This window comes from Lacerta agilis, chromosome 3 (assembly GCF_009819535.1).
Source record: "Lacerta agilis isolate rLacAgi1 chromosome 3, rLacAgi1.pri, whole genome shotgun sequence".
NCBI classification, from domain to species: Eukaryota; Metazoa; Chordata; class Lepidosauria; order Squamata; family Lacertidae; genus Lacerta; species Lacerta agilis.
Genome location: NC_046314.1, coordinates 2,557,435 through 2,571,967, shown reverse-complemented (window position 1 = coordinate 2,571,967; position 14,533 = coordinate 2,557,435). Strand labels below are relative to the sequence as shown.

The window sequence follows — 14,533 nt, the reverse complement described above, 5'->3', positions numbered from 1 at the left end:
CCTGAAACTGTTTCTAACCTGAGGTACCACTTTAGCTAATGGGGCCTCCCGCTGCCGCCGCCATGCATTTTCTGCTCTCATCCTGAGGTAAAGTTCTTAACCCGAGGTACTACTTCTGGGTTAGCGGAGTCTGAAACCTGAAGCCTCTGTAACCCGAAATACCACTGTATATAAAAACTATTTTTTTCGTGTGTGTGTGTGAAAACAACAACAGCACCTACATAAACTCAATTTACGTCTAAAACAGATACAAACTAGGATAAAGATTTTTTTTGTTAACTTCAACTTTTAATCCTGCTTTGTAGATTTTACATCTAAAAATATAGCAAGAGGGACAATTTATACTTCCTTGGACCCCAGGACAAAGCAGAATAAACTTGTCAAGCAAACCAAACATTTATTAAAGGTTTTTCTTTCAATAGAGGGGTATTTTCTTCCCCATACACAGAAGGAGCGAGGTCACATGGAGATGAAGGAATGGTTTCAACATTTCAAGCCAGAACAGGAGTGGCGATCCCTGGAGTGCATTTATTTTTTCCATTCATTCTTGTTGTAGTCCCACTTGTCCGAGAAGCCTTGAACTGGGTTCACTCTCATATCTAACATTCTTTTGGTCTGCATGGCCTTCCACTCATCTGTGAAAGTGTGAGGGATTGGCCCAAAAACATACATCCTTTGCCAAATGACAACAAAAGCAGCGAGGCCTATAAAGAAGAGTGCCCCACCGAAAACAGTCTTCCATTCAGATGACCCCTTGTTCATTTCAGCAAAGGTCTCATTGAACTTGATGCGGTACAATGCAACCTTCTCAGCAGAAGAAAGGGCAGTCCGTGATGCCTTCCCTTTCTCCTTCAGGGACTTCTGCTCCAAAGACAGACTTGTTGTAAACTCAATTTCAGGCAATGGAACACCCCGACGATCGTTGTAAGCTGGCAGGCTGAAATCTTCCATTTTTGCAATACCACACCCATGGGCTCTCACAAAGACTGAAGTGGAAATGGCCCGCTTGCCAAGGAGACTAAATGCCAGAGAAGCCAACATCCTGCCACCACCAACCACCAACCCGAGGCAGCTCGTGTCCTCTAAACCCCGGAGAATCTAGGATAAAGATTTCTGAAGGCTTGTTGAAAGAGGAACATAATCAACAGGTGACAGAAACAATAGAGAAGGCACTTGCCTGCTATATAACGGGAAGCAGTTCCAAAGGGTGGCTGTCGCTACACAAAATTTCACATAGTTCAGAATAGATCTTTTGGGTATATAGGTGAGGTGATCTTTGGGGCAGAGGTGTACCTAGGTTCCCTTGCACCCTTGGCAAGAAGCTGTATTGACGACCCCCCCCCCCCAAAAAAATATGAGAAGCAAGAAAGAACGTGCCTCCTTGGGGCCTGCACTGCTCTCTGCTTGGAAGCCATTCCAAGGACCCCTTTTCATCTTCTCCTCCAGCAGTTTTTCCTCCTGGAGATCCCAGTTTATTCCTTCCATGGGGAAAGCAGGTGCTGGAGTGCTGAGCTGGTGGAGGGAGGCGCTGCAGGTGCCACAGTAGGACTCCAATGCCTGGTAGGTGGTTTTTGTACCTCCTGGCCTGCGTCCCCAGCAGGGGCCAGTTTTGTCAACCCTTTGGTACACCTCTGCTTTTAGGCATCCTGGTCCCAACCTGCATAGGGTTTTGTACAAGCACCTTGAACCTAGCCAGGTAGTTAGTAGACAGGTAGTGCAGTTCTTCATTGCAGTGGTATAATATATGATGGTGACATTCTGCCCCAAAACTTTGCACCAGTTGCATATTCAGGGTCAGCCTCAAGGGCAGCCCCACATTGCAATAACTCTGAAGCCCTCGGTGCCGAGACAGAAGTCTGATGATCGTGTGTGGAGCTTCGTATTCCTCCGGCCTCATGTTGTCCTACACAAAGTAGGCCCACTAAGATTAATGAACCCAAGCTAGTCATGTCTATTGATTTCCAGAGGTCTACTCTGAGTAGGACTAGCACTGAATACCACCCGTGGTTTTGAAATTTCCCAGAGTTCAGCTAGCATTTTGGCAGGCAGCTCTGCTCCCCCAGCCCCACACTGTATGCACTTAAGGGAATTTTGCTCCCATCTACCCACTCAGTCACTTTTGACTGCTGCAACATCACACGAGGACTTTCTCCTCACTTGTCCCATCAGAGATTGAGCTAGGCTGTTAGCATTAAAAAAAAAATCACCTGTAGGTTTAATCTTTCCCTTCCCCCTTCTATTCTTTTTGCGTTTGGTTTTTCTCTGCTGCTTCATACACCTCAGGGCACCTCTCCTGCCTTTTCTCAGACTTATTATGAGTTTGGGCGACCGGGGGTGGGGTGGGGCAGAAGTAGGCTGTATGCAAGAATGCAAGTTCCTTCTAACCCCTGGATCCAGCAACTGTTGAAATATAAGCCAGGCGAGCTTCCTGTATTGAAGTAGGAAAGGGGGTTCTGTGCCTAACAGCAAATGGGTTGCGTCCCTCAGACAAAGCCTGAGTTTAGAGTTAAAGAGGGCAAGATGGGGAGAGAGTCAGAGCAACGTTTGAAAGCAAAGTTTGATTTCTGTTTGAATCTAAGGCTGTGGCTATGGGAGAAACAAGACCCTTTTGGCGTGTTAATGCTGTGAACCCCTCCATTGTAGACTCAGGTTATGGGTATATATGTGTAAATAAACCATATATCCTAAAGACACCAGTCTCCGCTGTCCCTCGTTCCAAAAGGAAACACAAACTGTGGGTAGAATCATAGAATCCTAGAGTTGGAAGAGACCCCAAGGGCCATCCAGTCCAACCCCCTGCCAAGCAGGAAACACCATCAAAGCATTCCTGACAGATGGCTGTCAAGCCTCCGCTTAAAGACCTCCAAAGAAGGAGACTCCACCACACTCCTTGGCAGCAAATTCCACTGTCGAACAGCTCTTACTGTCAGCAAGTTCTTCCTAATGTTTAGGTGGAATCTTCTTTCTTGTAGTTTGAATCCATTGCCCTGGGTAAACACTTGGAATCTCTGGAATCTTGCACCAGTCGGAGATTGGGGCGGTGTGCGACAGGCCTATAGCTCAGTTGAAAGGTATTTCTCTTTTGCAGGTCCTCCATTATCTCCCAAGACACATGGACGCCCACAGTAAATTGCTGCCTACTGATGGGCGCAGCCTGTGCCAGCTGCACTTGGGAAAAGGGCACGTTGTCAATCATTGCAGTGTTATCAGCAATTTATGAAAGAAGTGTGCCAACTTGTGCAGGGTTGCCATATTTTGGAGAGCAAAAAAGAGGACACAATTTGCTGACTTCTACTTTTAACTACAGATCTCTATGACAGCTTTCATTTGAAATATCCTGACTATATATAGGCTATTCCCACATAAACTTAAATAGGATTCCACTGCTGATGGCCATTAAGACACAGAGGTTAGGTGCCATCTGTCAGGGACATAAGAGCGATAGGTCCGTTTGATTAGTAGTACAGCAGTAGCCAGCCTTCCCTCCAGATTCTGATGACTGCCGGCCACTGCCTCTCAAGGTTCATTGATCATCAAACTGTAGAGTTGGAAGGGGTCCTGAGGGTCCGATATTCCTATCATTCTCTGAAACCTCCTCTCTGCCCCTCAGCTCCCTCTGAAGCTGACCACCACCACCCACCCTCCCCACTTTGCCCCTCTACCTGCCAGGCAACTTTGAGGTGCAGGAAGCCGTGGTTGAAGAGCAGCTCCTGCAGCTCCATCTGCGGTCAAAGGGCGAGCACAGCAGCCAGTGGAGGGGCTCAGAGCTGCGTGGGTCATTTTTGCCCTCCTGCATCTCAGGGTTGGCCCCTTCATGCGCCCCATGGCTGTGTGCCACCAAGGAGTGGAAGTGCAGTAGTGGCTTGCTGGGGCACCTTGGTGGCCGGGCAGGTCCAGCTGGAAGGAGCCATTTCCAGCACCAGGGGAGCTGGCACCGACACGCACACAGCAGAGCTAGGCTCCAGCACCAGGCCTGGGTCCCAGCAGATGTCACGGAAGGGAAACTACCCGCAGCTTCTGGTTCCACTCTGCCTTAATGGAGGCAGCTCCCACGACAGCAGGAGATTGTTGGTGAAGGAAAACCCAGGATGACTGAAGGTAACTATGATTGCAAATTCCCTCCAGGGACAGGGGAGAATGGGCTTCAATTGCAGTTCGTCTCGGTACCTGGCTCTTGCTCAGGCATGGATTGCGGGAGGCAGGGAGGTGCTGAGTGCAAAAGCACTTCGCCTGCTGAAAACCTTCCAATGCCACCATTAAGAAGCAGAGGATCTCCAGTTAATTAGAGTTTAATTGGACTAAAGTACAGGTGCATGCTAGAAGAGATGATATCACAAACTGTGGAACAATAACAACTGCAAGGACTTTATGGTTTGTATTTGAGATACGAATAAGACTTCATTCGGTGCAAAAGATGGTGTGGGAGAGGGGAGCCTATGGTTTATTTATTTAAAATTTTCTTCTCTACATTTATGATTTGGCAACCCTCCTCTTATTGTTAGTTCAAAGTAATTATATTTGTACAAGCAAGGAAGAAGAAATTGGATTATAGATATGGAATGTAACATTAAACGGAAGTGTGTGTGTAAAAAAAAGGAGAAGGGGAGGGAAGCTCTATTTTGCAAAAGGTTTATGGTGGAAACTTAGAACTGACTCTTCCCCATCCTTTATTATTTATGGAGTGAACTGATTAATGCTAAGAGGACTTGGAATTTAATTTAATTGGAAGTATAATTGCTCATTTATCTTCAGTTGGACAGAAGGATGAAAGGAGTCTGTGAACTTGCCAAGGAACTGATAAGGTTCACTACTGCAGTTCTGCAGTTCGACAGACCACTCTTCTGCCCAGGCTGAGAGGGAAAAGGGTAAAAACAGGTTATTTATTGGGACAGAGTGATTTTTGCAGCTGTTGTTAAAGTTGTAAAACAATGAAGCATGGGATGGAGCAATTTAGAAATTTCAGGAACAACAGTGGGATATCAGCTCCACCCAAGGCATGATGGATAACAGCAACAACCGGGTGAAAGAAAGACATAACATCTTACAAGGACAGGAAGAAACATCACGGACAGAATAATTGCCACACACAGGAAGAACAAGGATATAGTTTGATTTCGTCACTTGTAGTTTTATAAATCATTTAATGTGTCAACATGAATAGAAGTTATTAATATTGCAGTTGTTGTATAAGGGATTATTATTACGACCAGAATGTAATGGAAATTAATAAGATTTTGGAACACAGAAATAAAGCAAACAATCAAGCCATCAATTCCAGCATGTGGGGGCCACCTTACCTAATTTTATAATTTGGCATTTGAACGATTGGTATTAATAATTGTATTATAAATTGGTATTCCTATAATGAGGATATTATTGGATTGTAATTGAAAACTAATAAAAATTATTATCAAAAAAAGAGAAGGGAAACAACCTGCCGACCACCTCCATCACCTGGCACACAAATGGCACCACCACTCACCTGGCCCGGCCTTGGCTGCTTCCATTCCCTCCGCCGACTGGAAATAAGAGCTGCATTTCGAGGTTCCACTGTTCAGACAGGCCCTGATAACAAAAAGCAGCATTTCTCACTCTCATGCGAACATACACACCTCATGCATTTGGAGTTTATAGTTGGATCAAGTCAAAGGTCTATAATCCTGCTCTCTCATCGACTCTATGATACTAATGGTACCAAACAACACCTCCCTCCCGGACATTTAGCCAAAATTTTAAAATCCACCTGCATGGAACTTTAAACTCTGAAAAAGAGGATGTGTCTGGGGGAAACGAACATATAGCAACCCTAAACTGTTTCCTCAGACCTTCAGGCACTCAGCTGCAGCTCTCACTCCTACAACTGGAGATGCCAGGGCAGAATACCTCACCCAGGTAAGCAAGTGAAGGAGAAATCTGTACTACCAAGCATAGCTGTGGCAAGGGTCTTTCATGCCCCCTTTGCCCCCTCCCCTCTTGCAGTATATGATCACTGTGTCTTGGCTCTCCTACTTTGGAGAAATAATCCTCAACAGCAGGTAGCAGGGTCTCCTGTGCAGAAGACATGTTCCCCATGTCCAGTCAATCTGTCTGTCAGTGGACACTCCACTCCAGCCATTGTTGATGCTGGTCAAGTAGTCCTGACTACATTTGTCCTGTAGGGTCACATCTTGGTCACATATCTTGGACACGCTAAGCTGAACATCACTAGCCAGTCAATAAGGTTTTCAGAGGAGGCTCTACTGGCTATACCACAATCACTGGACTGCCTCCTTATTTTGTTTGTTTATTGATGTTATACCCCACCTTTCCTCCAAGGAGCTCAAGGGGACCCACCCTGTGAAGTACGTTAAGGTAAGAGAGATTGTGAGTGACTCATAATCACCCCATAAACTTCATGGCTGAGTGTGGATTTGAACTCTGGTCTCCCAGGTCCAACACCCTCAACACTGCACCACATTGGCTTTTGTAAGATTCCTCTTATGATATCTCACGTAAGTCAACTGAACACAAGGCTTTTCTGCATTGAGCTGGCAGCTGGTCAGAGGGGGTAGTTGCACTTTAACGACATTTGCTGCAAACTGAAGAGTGTTTTGTGCAGTTTGTTGTTGTTGCTAGAAATCCAAACTGGCCTCATCCCCACTTCTAGCCTGCAATATTAGCAGTGGACGACATTGCAGGGCTGACATAACTAAGCCAGTTCCCCTTAGCCACAGTCTGAATGTACAGATAACACACTGTATTGACACACAATATGCTACGAGTGTTATTTTGTCCAGAGGACAGGATAGTTCCATGGTGTTAATGAATTGTTTCCAAAAGCAAAGGCAATATTCTATTAGGTAGTAAAAAGAATTTCTCCTGCAACTGTTTTTGCTCCTTTGGCAAAATAGGATTAGAATCTTACTCAGGAGTAGCAGACATGGCAGCATTTGTTACTTTCTAACCTTACTGACTGTGTCCTCCCCTTCTATTCTATTTTGCACCCCCCCCTCCTCCTCCTCATGGCACTATTTGATGTGTGTGTGCACACCCTCTCCCAATTATCTTGCTAGCTCTTGGGCTAGAGACCTGTGTTGTTGTTTTTTTGTTACTCTGTAAATGAACATGATGCATTGAAGGTTTAGTATCCATTTGCTGGATATATGAATAAATATGTATGTTTTAAATTGTAGTGGCTGTTTTTCCTCCCTTTATATTTTGTGGCAGCTAATTGCTTGGAATAAATTCAGACTGATTTTTAACTTTAGGTAGGAAATATATCCAGTTACCCAGAGGCTTACAAGCGTTTTAGCAATTCAGATGCAATGCAATACATTAACCAGCGGAGGGTTACAATCTGACACTGAATGTTTGTCAGCCAGTTTCTTCAGATTATGAATTACAGAGCATTTCATGATACCCCTCCAGCCTACACACACAGTTTCCTAGAAGCAGTAACATTGCTTCTACACGACAGTGTTTAGTATTTTGAATGTGGCGAAAGCATGCACACATACACAGAAGTAAATTTAATTGAAAAAAATGGACTTTGGTTCCATGTAACATGTTTAGGATAGTGAGGGGAAACCTGTGGCCCTCCAGACAGTGCTGGACTCCCAGCTCCCATTATCCCTGACCCATGGCCATGCTGACTGGGTTGAAGGAGCTCAACAGCATTCCGGAAGGAGGGTCACCAGTTTGGAACATACACCCTAATCACACCCTTGCCATTTTTAAAGGTTTTGTTTGCTTCTGGTCTAGTTACCTGAAAGGCAAACTCCATTTCCCCCTAGACTTTTTAAAAAATTATTTTAGCTGTAATTTAGATGCCTTTCATTTGTCTCAGACCCGACCTAGATTAAACAATTTCTGATTTAAAGTGCTGGTAACCACGTTTGTTTGTTTTTATTTAGCAAGATTTATATATCACTTTGGGATGCGGGTGGCGCTGTGGGTTAAACCACAGAGCCTAGGGCTTGCTGATCAGAAGGTCGGTGGTTCGAATCCCCGCAACGGGGTGAGCTCCCGTTGCTCGGTCCCAGCTCCTGCCCACCTAGCAGTTCAAAAGCACGTCAAAGTGCAAGTAGATAAATAGGTACCACTCCAGCGGGAGGGTAAATGGCGTTTCCGTGCACTGCTCTAGTTCGCCAGAAGCGGCTTTGTCATGCTGGCCACATGACCTGGAAGCTGTACGCCGGCTCCCTCGGCCAGTAACGCGAGATGAGCGCCGCAACCCCAGAGTTGCACACAACTGGACCTAATGGTCAGGAGTCCCTTTACCTTTTATATATCACTTTAATAATTTAAAAAAACACCTTGAAGTGGTTTACATTTAGGACTGCATTTTACCCTCCTTTACTATGCTATGGATTCACTTGTTTCCTATGTTGGCTAATAGATAATTCTGTGTAAAGCAAACTCATGTGTATTTTAAACAATACATTGTTTGAATAGTTGGTATCACAGTGCCCATGTACTTTCCCCCTTCTTGGAGCCATCACCACAACAACTGTACTTTACAAATAAATAGATTTGTGCACTACTTAGTTACCCCACCTGCTGTCTCAGAAACTCCCCGATCATGTGAACTTTAAGTAAATGATTCCTTTCTTTGTTCCTCTTCAAGTGCCCACAACTAGTGAGATTTTCAGTATTCAACCCTTGAAATCTGAAGGATGAAACTTGGGGCTGCTTGAAATTGTTTAGTAATTACCAGAGAACCATCACTTATACAGAGAATAACGTGGGAGTGCATTTTCTATGACCCAGTCTCTTCCATATCCAATAACATGTAATTATCAAGCCTAAGAAGTCCAGCAAAGGATTGTTGAACTAACCTGACTTCCTCCCCGCCCCCTTTTTTTGAACACTGAACTTAACAATAATGGGCCTGGAGTAATAATTAACAGTCATTCCTATTCAGCTACCTATACTTGTTCTAGGGTCAGTGCTTTTTTCCAGGGGGTACTCAAGAGTACGCAGTACTGGCCCCTCTTTTTTTAAAGTGTGGTACTTACTGTAACAACTTCATGGTGAGTACCAGCACCTCATTTTTTAGCATCTTCATGTATTTTAAGATTGAGGAGTGTGTCCCTTCTATAATAAAACAGCTTATTCTCATGACAGAACTCTGAATGTATCTCAGCTTTATGTCTAGTTTTATATTGCTTAATTCAAATACATGGGCTTCCCGTTCTGCCTCCATTATAGCCCATTCTGTTTCTAGGTATGCCAAAAGAGTGTCTGCTTACTGTGACGGAACAGCAGGATTAGAACTGACATGCATGTTGTATGGCCTTTAGCTAATTACATCCATCCAGCTCAATACCTTTCAAATAGTTACTATGTACATCCACCCAGCACCGTTTTTAGATAACATGTATACACTTAACCATGATTGATGGTGAAATAAGCGGCCAACTTCTAGAGTTGTCTAGAATTGCAGTTTTAACCCAAGATGTAAAATAGTTGCATCTGACATGACTTTAGTTGGTCATATGACAATTCTCAATTTTAACTGTTTATCACATAATGCCCCTGCAAAAATTGTAACATACGAAGTTTCATTACATATAACTTGGTATGAGAAAGGCATGAATATATCAATGGATATTTATATGGATATTCCCAGGCCTATCTTCAATACCCTTACTTATAACTAAATTCATTTCATTTAAGTAACACGTAATTCTTAAAAAAAATCATGTCAATTTGGCCAATTCAACAAATTCTATTAATTTACATCTCCATTCTGCTAATGTCGGGGTCTTATCTCCCTTCCAATTTTTTTGCGATCAGCAGTCTCGCTGCCGCCGTAGCATATAATAGAGTGTTTTTCTTTCTTTCTTTTTTAGTTACTTATAACTAAATTCATTTTATTTAAGTAACACTTAATTCTTTAAAAAAAACCTTCCAGTAGCACCTTAGAGACCAACTAAGTTTGTTATTGGTATGAGCTTTTGTGTGCATGCACACTTCTTCAGATACTCACAAAAGCTCATACCAATAACAAACTTAGTTGGTCTCTAAGGTGCTACTGGAAGGAATTTTTTTATTTTGTTTCGACTACAGCAGACCAACACGGCTACCTACCTGTAACTAGAACTTAATTCTTAATCATTGTGCTTAGGACCAGGTCAATGTTGTCTTCTGAAATTATTTTTGCCTGCTGAGCATATGTTGTGAATGCTTTAATACATGTCTAGGTCACAGCTTCCAACTATTTAGGAAGCAGGTTGAACAGGATATACAGGTAGAGAAGATGGGGAATCTGTTCCCCAGCAAATGCTGTTGCACTAAAACACTCAACATTGGAGACCATTGGCTGTGCTGGCTGGGCCTGATAGGCGCTGAAATCCAACAAGGACAACAGGCTCCCCATTCCTGATCTATAGAGTTGAATTTGAGTGCATGTTGAAGTATTTCTGGGTCAACACATCAAAACCAACAGGAGCTGATTTCACCAGTGAACTTCAATTAGCAATGGTTATGCTAACTGGTACTTAGTTACTTGCAATCAAGTAATATGGGGAAATAACATCTTACTTAGCAAAACGTAAGTAAAAATGATGGGGCCACAACCTGACAGGAAGGCATGCACTAGTTCAGGAAATGCTTGGCTTGGTCCCTGGCACTCTGCCAGGACAGAACGTGGCTATTTTGCTTTGGTGGTGGTATGGCAATTTGCTTAGAGCTGATATTCATTCATTCATGTATTATAGCAGGCCTCACTCCTGTTGTTGAAAACAGATTTTGGAGCTAAGTTCTGGTACACCTTGCAGGCGTTCTATAGGCATTTCATTGGCCACTGTGAGAACACAATGCTGGACTAGATGGGCCATTGGTCTGATCCAGCAGGCCCGTCTTATGTTCTTATATTTTTGGTGCACTAGATGAATGATCACAGGACCCATTCTAAGTTCACATAATTAGCATGAATTACTTGGTTATAGTAATTTTGTTTGTACTCATTCCATCACATTTTAAATGAACCTTAAATTAGCTGAGAGGCAAGTGTTCTACCACAAATGGTTTGTAAACTGGGTGGTGTATATTCTACTAATGCCATATAAGAGTTTTTCATCATTTCAGTGAAGTACGGTATGTACTTCTGTGCACTGTGTTTCCGTGCGCTGCTCTGGTTCTCCCCGTTTGTTTGATAAATATTACTACCTAGGATGTGAACTACCCTGAGACCTGTGGGTATAGGGCAGTATATAAATTCAATAGAGGAGGAGGAGGAGGAGGAGGAGGAGGAGAAGGTGGAGGTGGAGGAAATGTTTCCTAATTTAAAAAATCCCTGCCAAAAAGAAGGAAAGAAATGCAGTACTTTTTAGCATGTTATGATAAAAAGTGGACTTGCCTTAGGTGAGAAACTCCTTTCTGTCATATGACAGGCATCAACAACGGTATGCTTTAGGGGTCTATCAAAACCATGGCTCTTTGCCACTTCCTATAATTGAGGCCAATTTGAACTGCTTTTGGAGCTCTAATGATGATGTTCATTAAATTGTTTTATTGCTTTTTTATTACTGCTTTTGTAAACCGCTTTGAGATTTATTTATTTTTTTATAGAAAGTGTCTTCAAATTGTTTTAAAGAAATTTATACTTCTTGGGGGCGGGGTGTATAGAGAACAGCCATGTTCTGTGGTTGCAGTGTGTGATCATACCAATGTTGTAGAGGAAAAGCAAGCATATGAAAAACAAATTTTCACTGGGTGGGGAAAGGTTCATCAAATGATGGAAAGATGCAGTGGGGAAGACATCCCTGTTGGTGCGGAGTGTGTGTGTGTGTGTGTATTTTAGGTTAGTTGGTCAGCAGGGATCACACAGTTTCTAATCAACTTGGAGAAGCATTTCAAAATAGTGGGAAATGGGGAGTGAATGATGCCACAACACACAACACACAATCCAGCAGGTGGATTGTTTTGCATCCAGCACAGTAGCTGGAGGAAAGATGTTTGTGGTCTCCTGCAACAGCTGTGTACTGATGAGTGACTCTGCACATTAACACACTGGTCTCAAAATGCCCTTAGCAGAGTAAGATAACAGAAGAAGAGAAAGCTTAAAATCATATACTTTGGAAAGCAATAGTGCACTTGCTTTTGTAAAATGTAAGTCTGTCTATCCCTTTGTTTAAAAAGCAGCCCAATCTGCAATCCAGGTAAACCCACCTACGGTACATTAAACCAATATAAGCCCCATCAAGTTCAAGCTGATCTACAGCTCAGCTAAGTACAAGGATCTTAAGTTGATTAATACCCTGACACTATACATGTTTCTTGGAAATAAGTCCTATTGAAATCAATGGGACATGCTTCTAAGTAATATGTTTAGAATTGGAGTTTTAGCCAATTGGCTTAAATCCTAATAATTCACATTAATTGGATTTGAGAATCTGGCAGCCATTAAACGTTCTCTGTCCATTAAACCTAGACAGGAGATATTTGATGTAGAATAAGTAGTACAGACAATTGGATTGCATTTGATGTTCCAGGGAGGTGACCGGTTCTTAGAATTGCTGGACCTAAACCGACTTGGTTGGAAATCACAACCCATCTCAGAAGTGTAGTTTTTTGGTGAAACTCCACAAAAATAGCTCCAAATCTTCTTCAATAGCTTTGGGCAAAACGAAAACAAAAAGCTCAAGCAAAAAAAGCAGATTCACTTTTTGAAATATGGCAACCCCAAAGTTGAAAGGTAGTGAAAGCCACTAGGGCAAGATTCTTACTTTTAGTGTAGGTCTTTATTGTCCAGGATCATACCAGGTGTTACTATACTGTGTCCCACGGCTGACATTTGCACAGCACAGTGATGTTGCCATGTATACTCAAGGAATACATGCCATACAGCAAAAGGTAAAGTGCATTCATGAATAACAAATTAAACACCAGTTTTTCAGTCACAGTGATAAATGAAAAGTGTCTTATTATCCAATTCTCAGCTGTTAACTGAACACCTGTCTTCCAATTTTTGGCAACCTAGTCTAGCATCTGCCAGCATAAGCCCAACAAATAGGTTTAGGTGTGGATATGTAATAAATAATAAAAAGATAACAGAAAAATGGGGGAAGAGTGAGCAAAGCAGGGGCACTAAAAAAAGGAGAAATATTTTTGGAAAGAATCTGACATTCGGCATTTCCAAAAAAACATTGAAGTAGTAGTTTAATTTTAGGCATAGGTGTGCATACAGTGTGTGCCAGGTGTGCCCAGGCACACCCTAATGTCTGGAGGTGGGAAAGTGTCTTTGTGAGTCTCTGACCTTCCTCAGCTGTAGTAGAGCATGGCATGTCCACCAGGCTGATCCTCCATGTGTCCCAGTGTGCTGTGCTTCAGGCCCCTGGGCAGCCCATGGTGCCCACCTCCATATTAGCCATGATCACCAGTGGTTGGTGAGTTGGCTTCTGAGGAGCCTACCACACGCCACTTTTTGTGGAGACATCTGTGGAGGTGAGAGGCTGATTTTGTGGTGCGAGCACACATGGAAGCCCTGCATTGTTATATCACCCCAAGCAACAGTGTGGGCCCCTCCAAGAGGCATTGTTTCAGGGTTAAACTTGTGTCTGGGGCTCAAGGGTGCACCCCAGGCAATTCTCCTGAGTGCTCCTGCCCCCTTTTCCACAAAGGCAAAAATCCATGGGTGCACACCATGGGAGTAGTCGGGGGCGGGGCAGGGGCAGGGGGAGGCAGCTGCCCCCCATCAGTAAAAACCAATAAAAACCAATACAAATGTGATTTGCCTCTTTAACATCATTGCTATCCCACAGAACATGTTTTTTTTTAAAAAACAGAATTTATTGGGTTTTCCACACAAAAAGCACATACAACATAAGAAATAACAAATAATAACAAACATTCAAATAAAAGCAAATACTACAATAACATCAGACAAAGAAAAAAGAAAAAAAAGAAAACTAATACATACCTAACATACAGGAACACACCAACTGTTACTTAAAATCTTATTTCAAATCTTATTTGTAAGAGACTTCCCCCGACCTCTCTCCTGCATTCAATTCTAATTTACTTTAGTAACTTTGTATCTAATTTAACAATTCATTCATCATTATTCTTGGTCTTCATCTCAAAATCTTATATCCTTAAACTTCTAAATATTAAAAACAACATCATATTACAAATCTTAACTTCTTATTTCCTTATCTTTCTCTTAACTCAGTAAAACTGTTGCTCATATTACTTCTAATTCCTTCCTTATACATTATTAAATCAACACATTAACAATAAAAAGAAAACCTAGGTATTTCTTCCCTTTTCCAAATCAATTTTACTCTCTGACATCGGAGTACCGTGGCAAGCCTTCCCAATTAGACACACAACTTCTTCTACCCTACCCCCCTTCTTACCATTTTCTCTCTTCCCATCACAATCACCCACCAGTCTTCCCCCCATCCTTTTCCCCAACCATAATCCAAAGTGTCCTCTTTTTCTTGATATCCAAAATCCAAAGCATTGTCCCAAAATGTCTTCGCTGTCTTCACTAGACTCTTCAAAACAAATTGTACCTTACCAGGCATCTCCATTTCACTCTGCAAAT

General features: G+C 42.7%; 1 protein-coding gene across 1 annotated transcript; it reads right to left on the bottom strand.

Annotated features, from left to right (window-relative positions):
• Positions 1-380: 380 nt before the first annotated feature.
• LOC117044805 lies at positions 381-1,085 on the bottom strand. Its single transcript, XM_033145615.1, has one exon. The coding sequence runs from the start codon at positions 1,039-1,041 to the stop codon at positions 529-531; it is 513 nt and encodes a 170-aa protein (XP_033001506.1). The 5' UTR covers positions 1,042-1,085; the 3' UTR covers positions 381-528.
• Between the last annotated feature and the right edge of the window lie 13,448 nt (positions 1,086-14,533).

Coding starts and splice junctions, on each gene's coding strand:
- LOC117044805 (XM_033145615.1), bottom strand. CDS start 1,041: ATGTTGGCTTCTCTGGCATTTAGTCTCCTTGGCAAGCGGGCCATTTCC.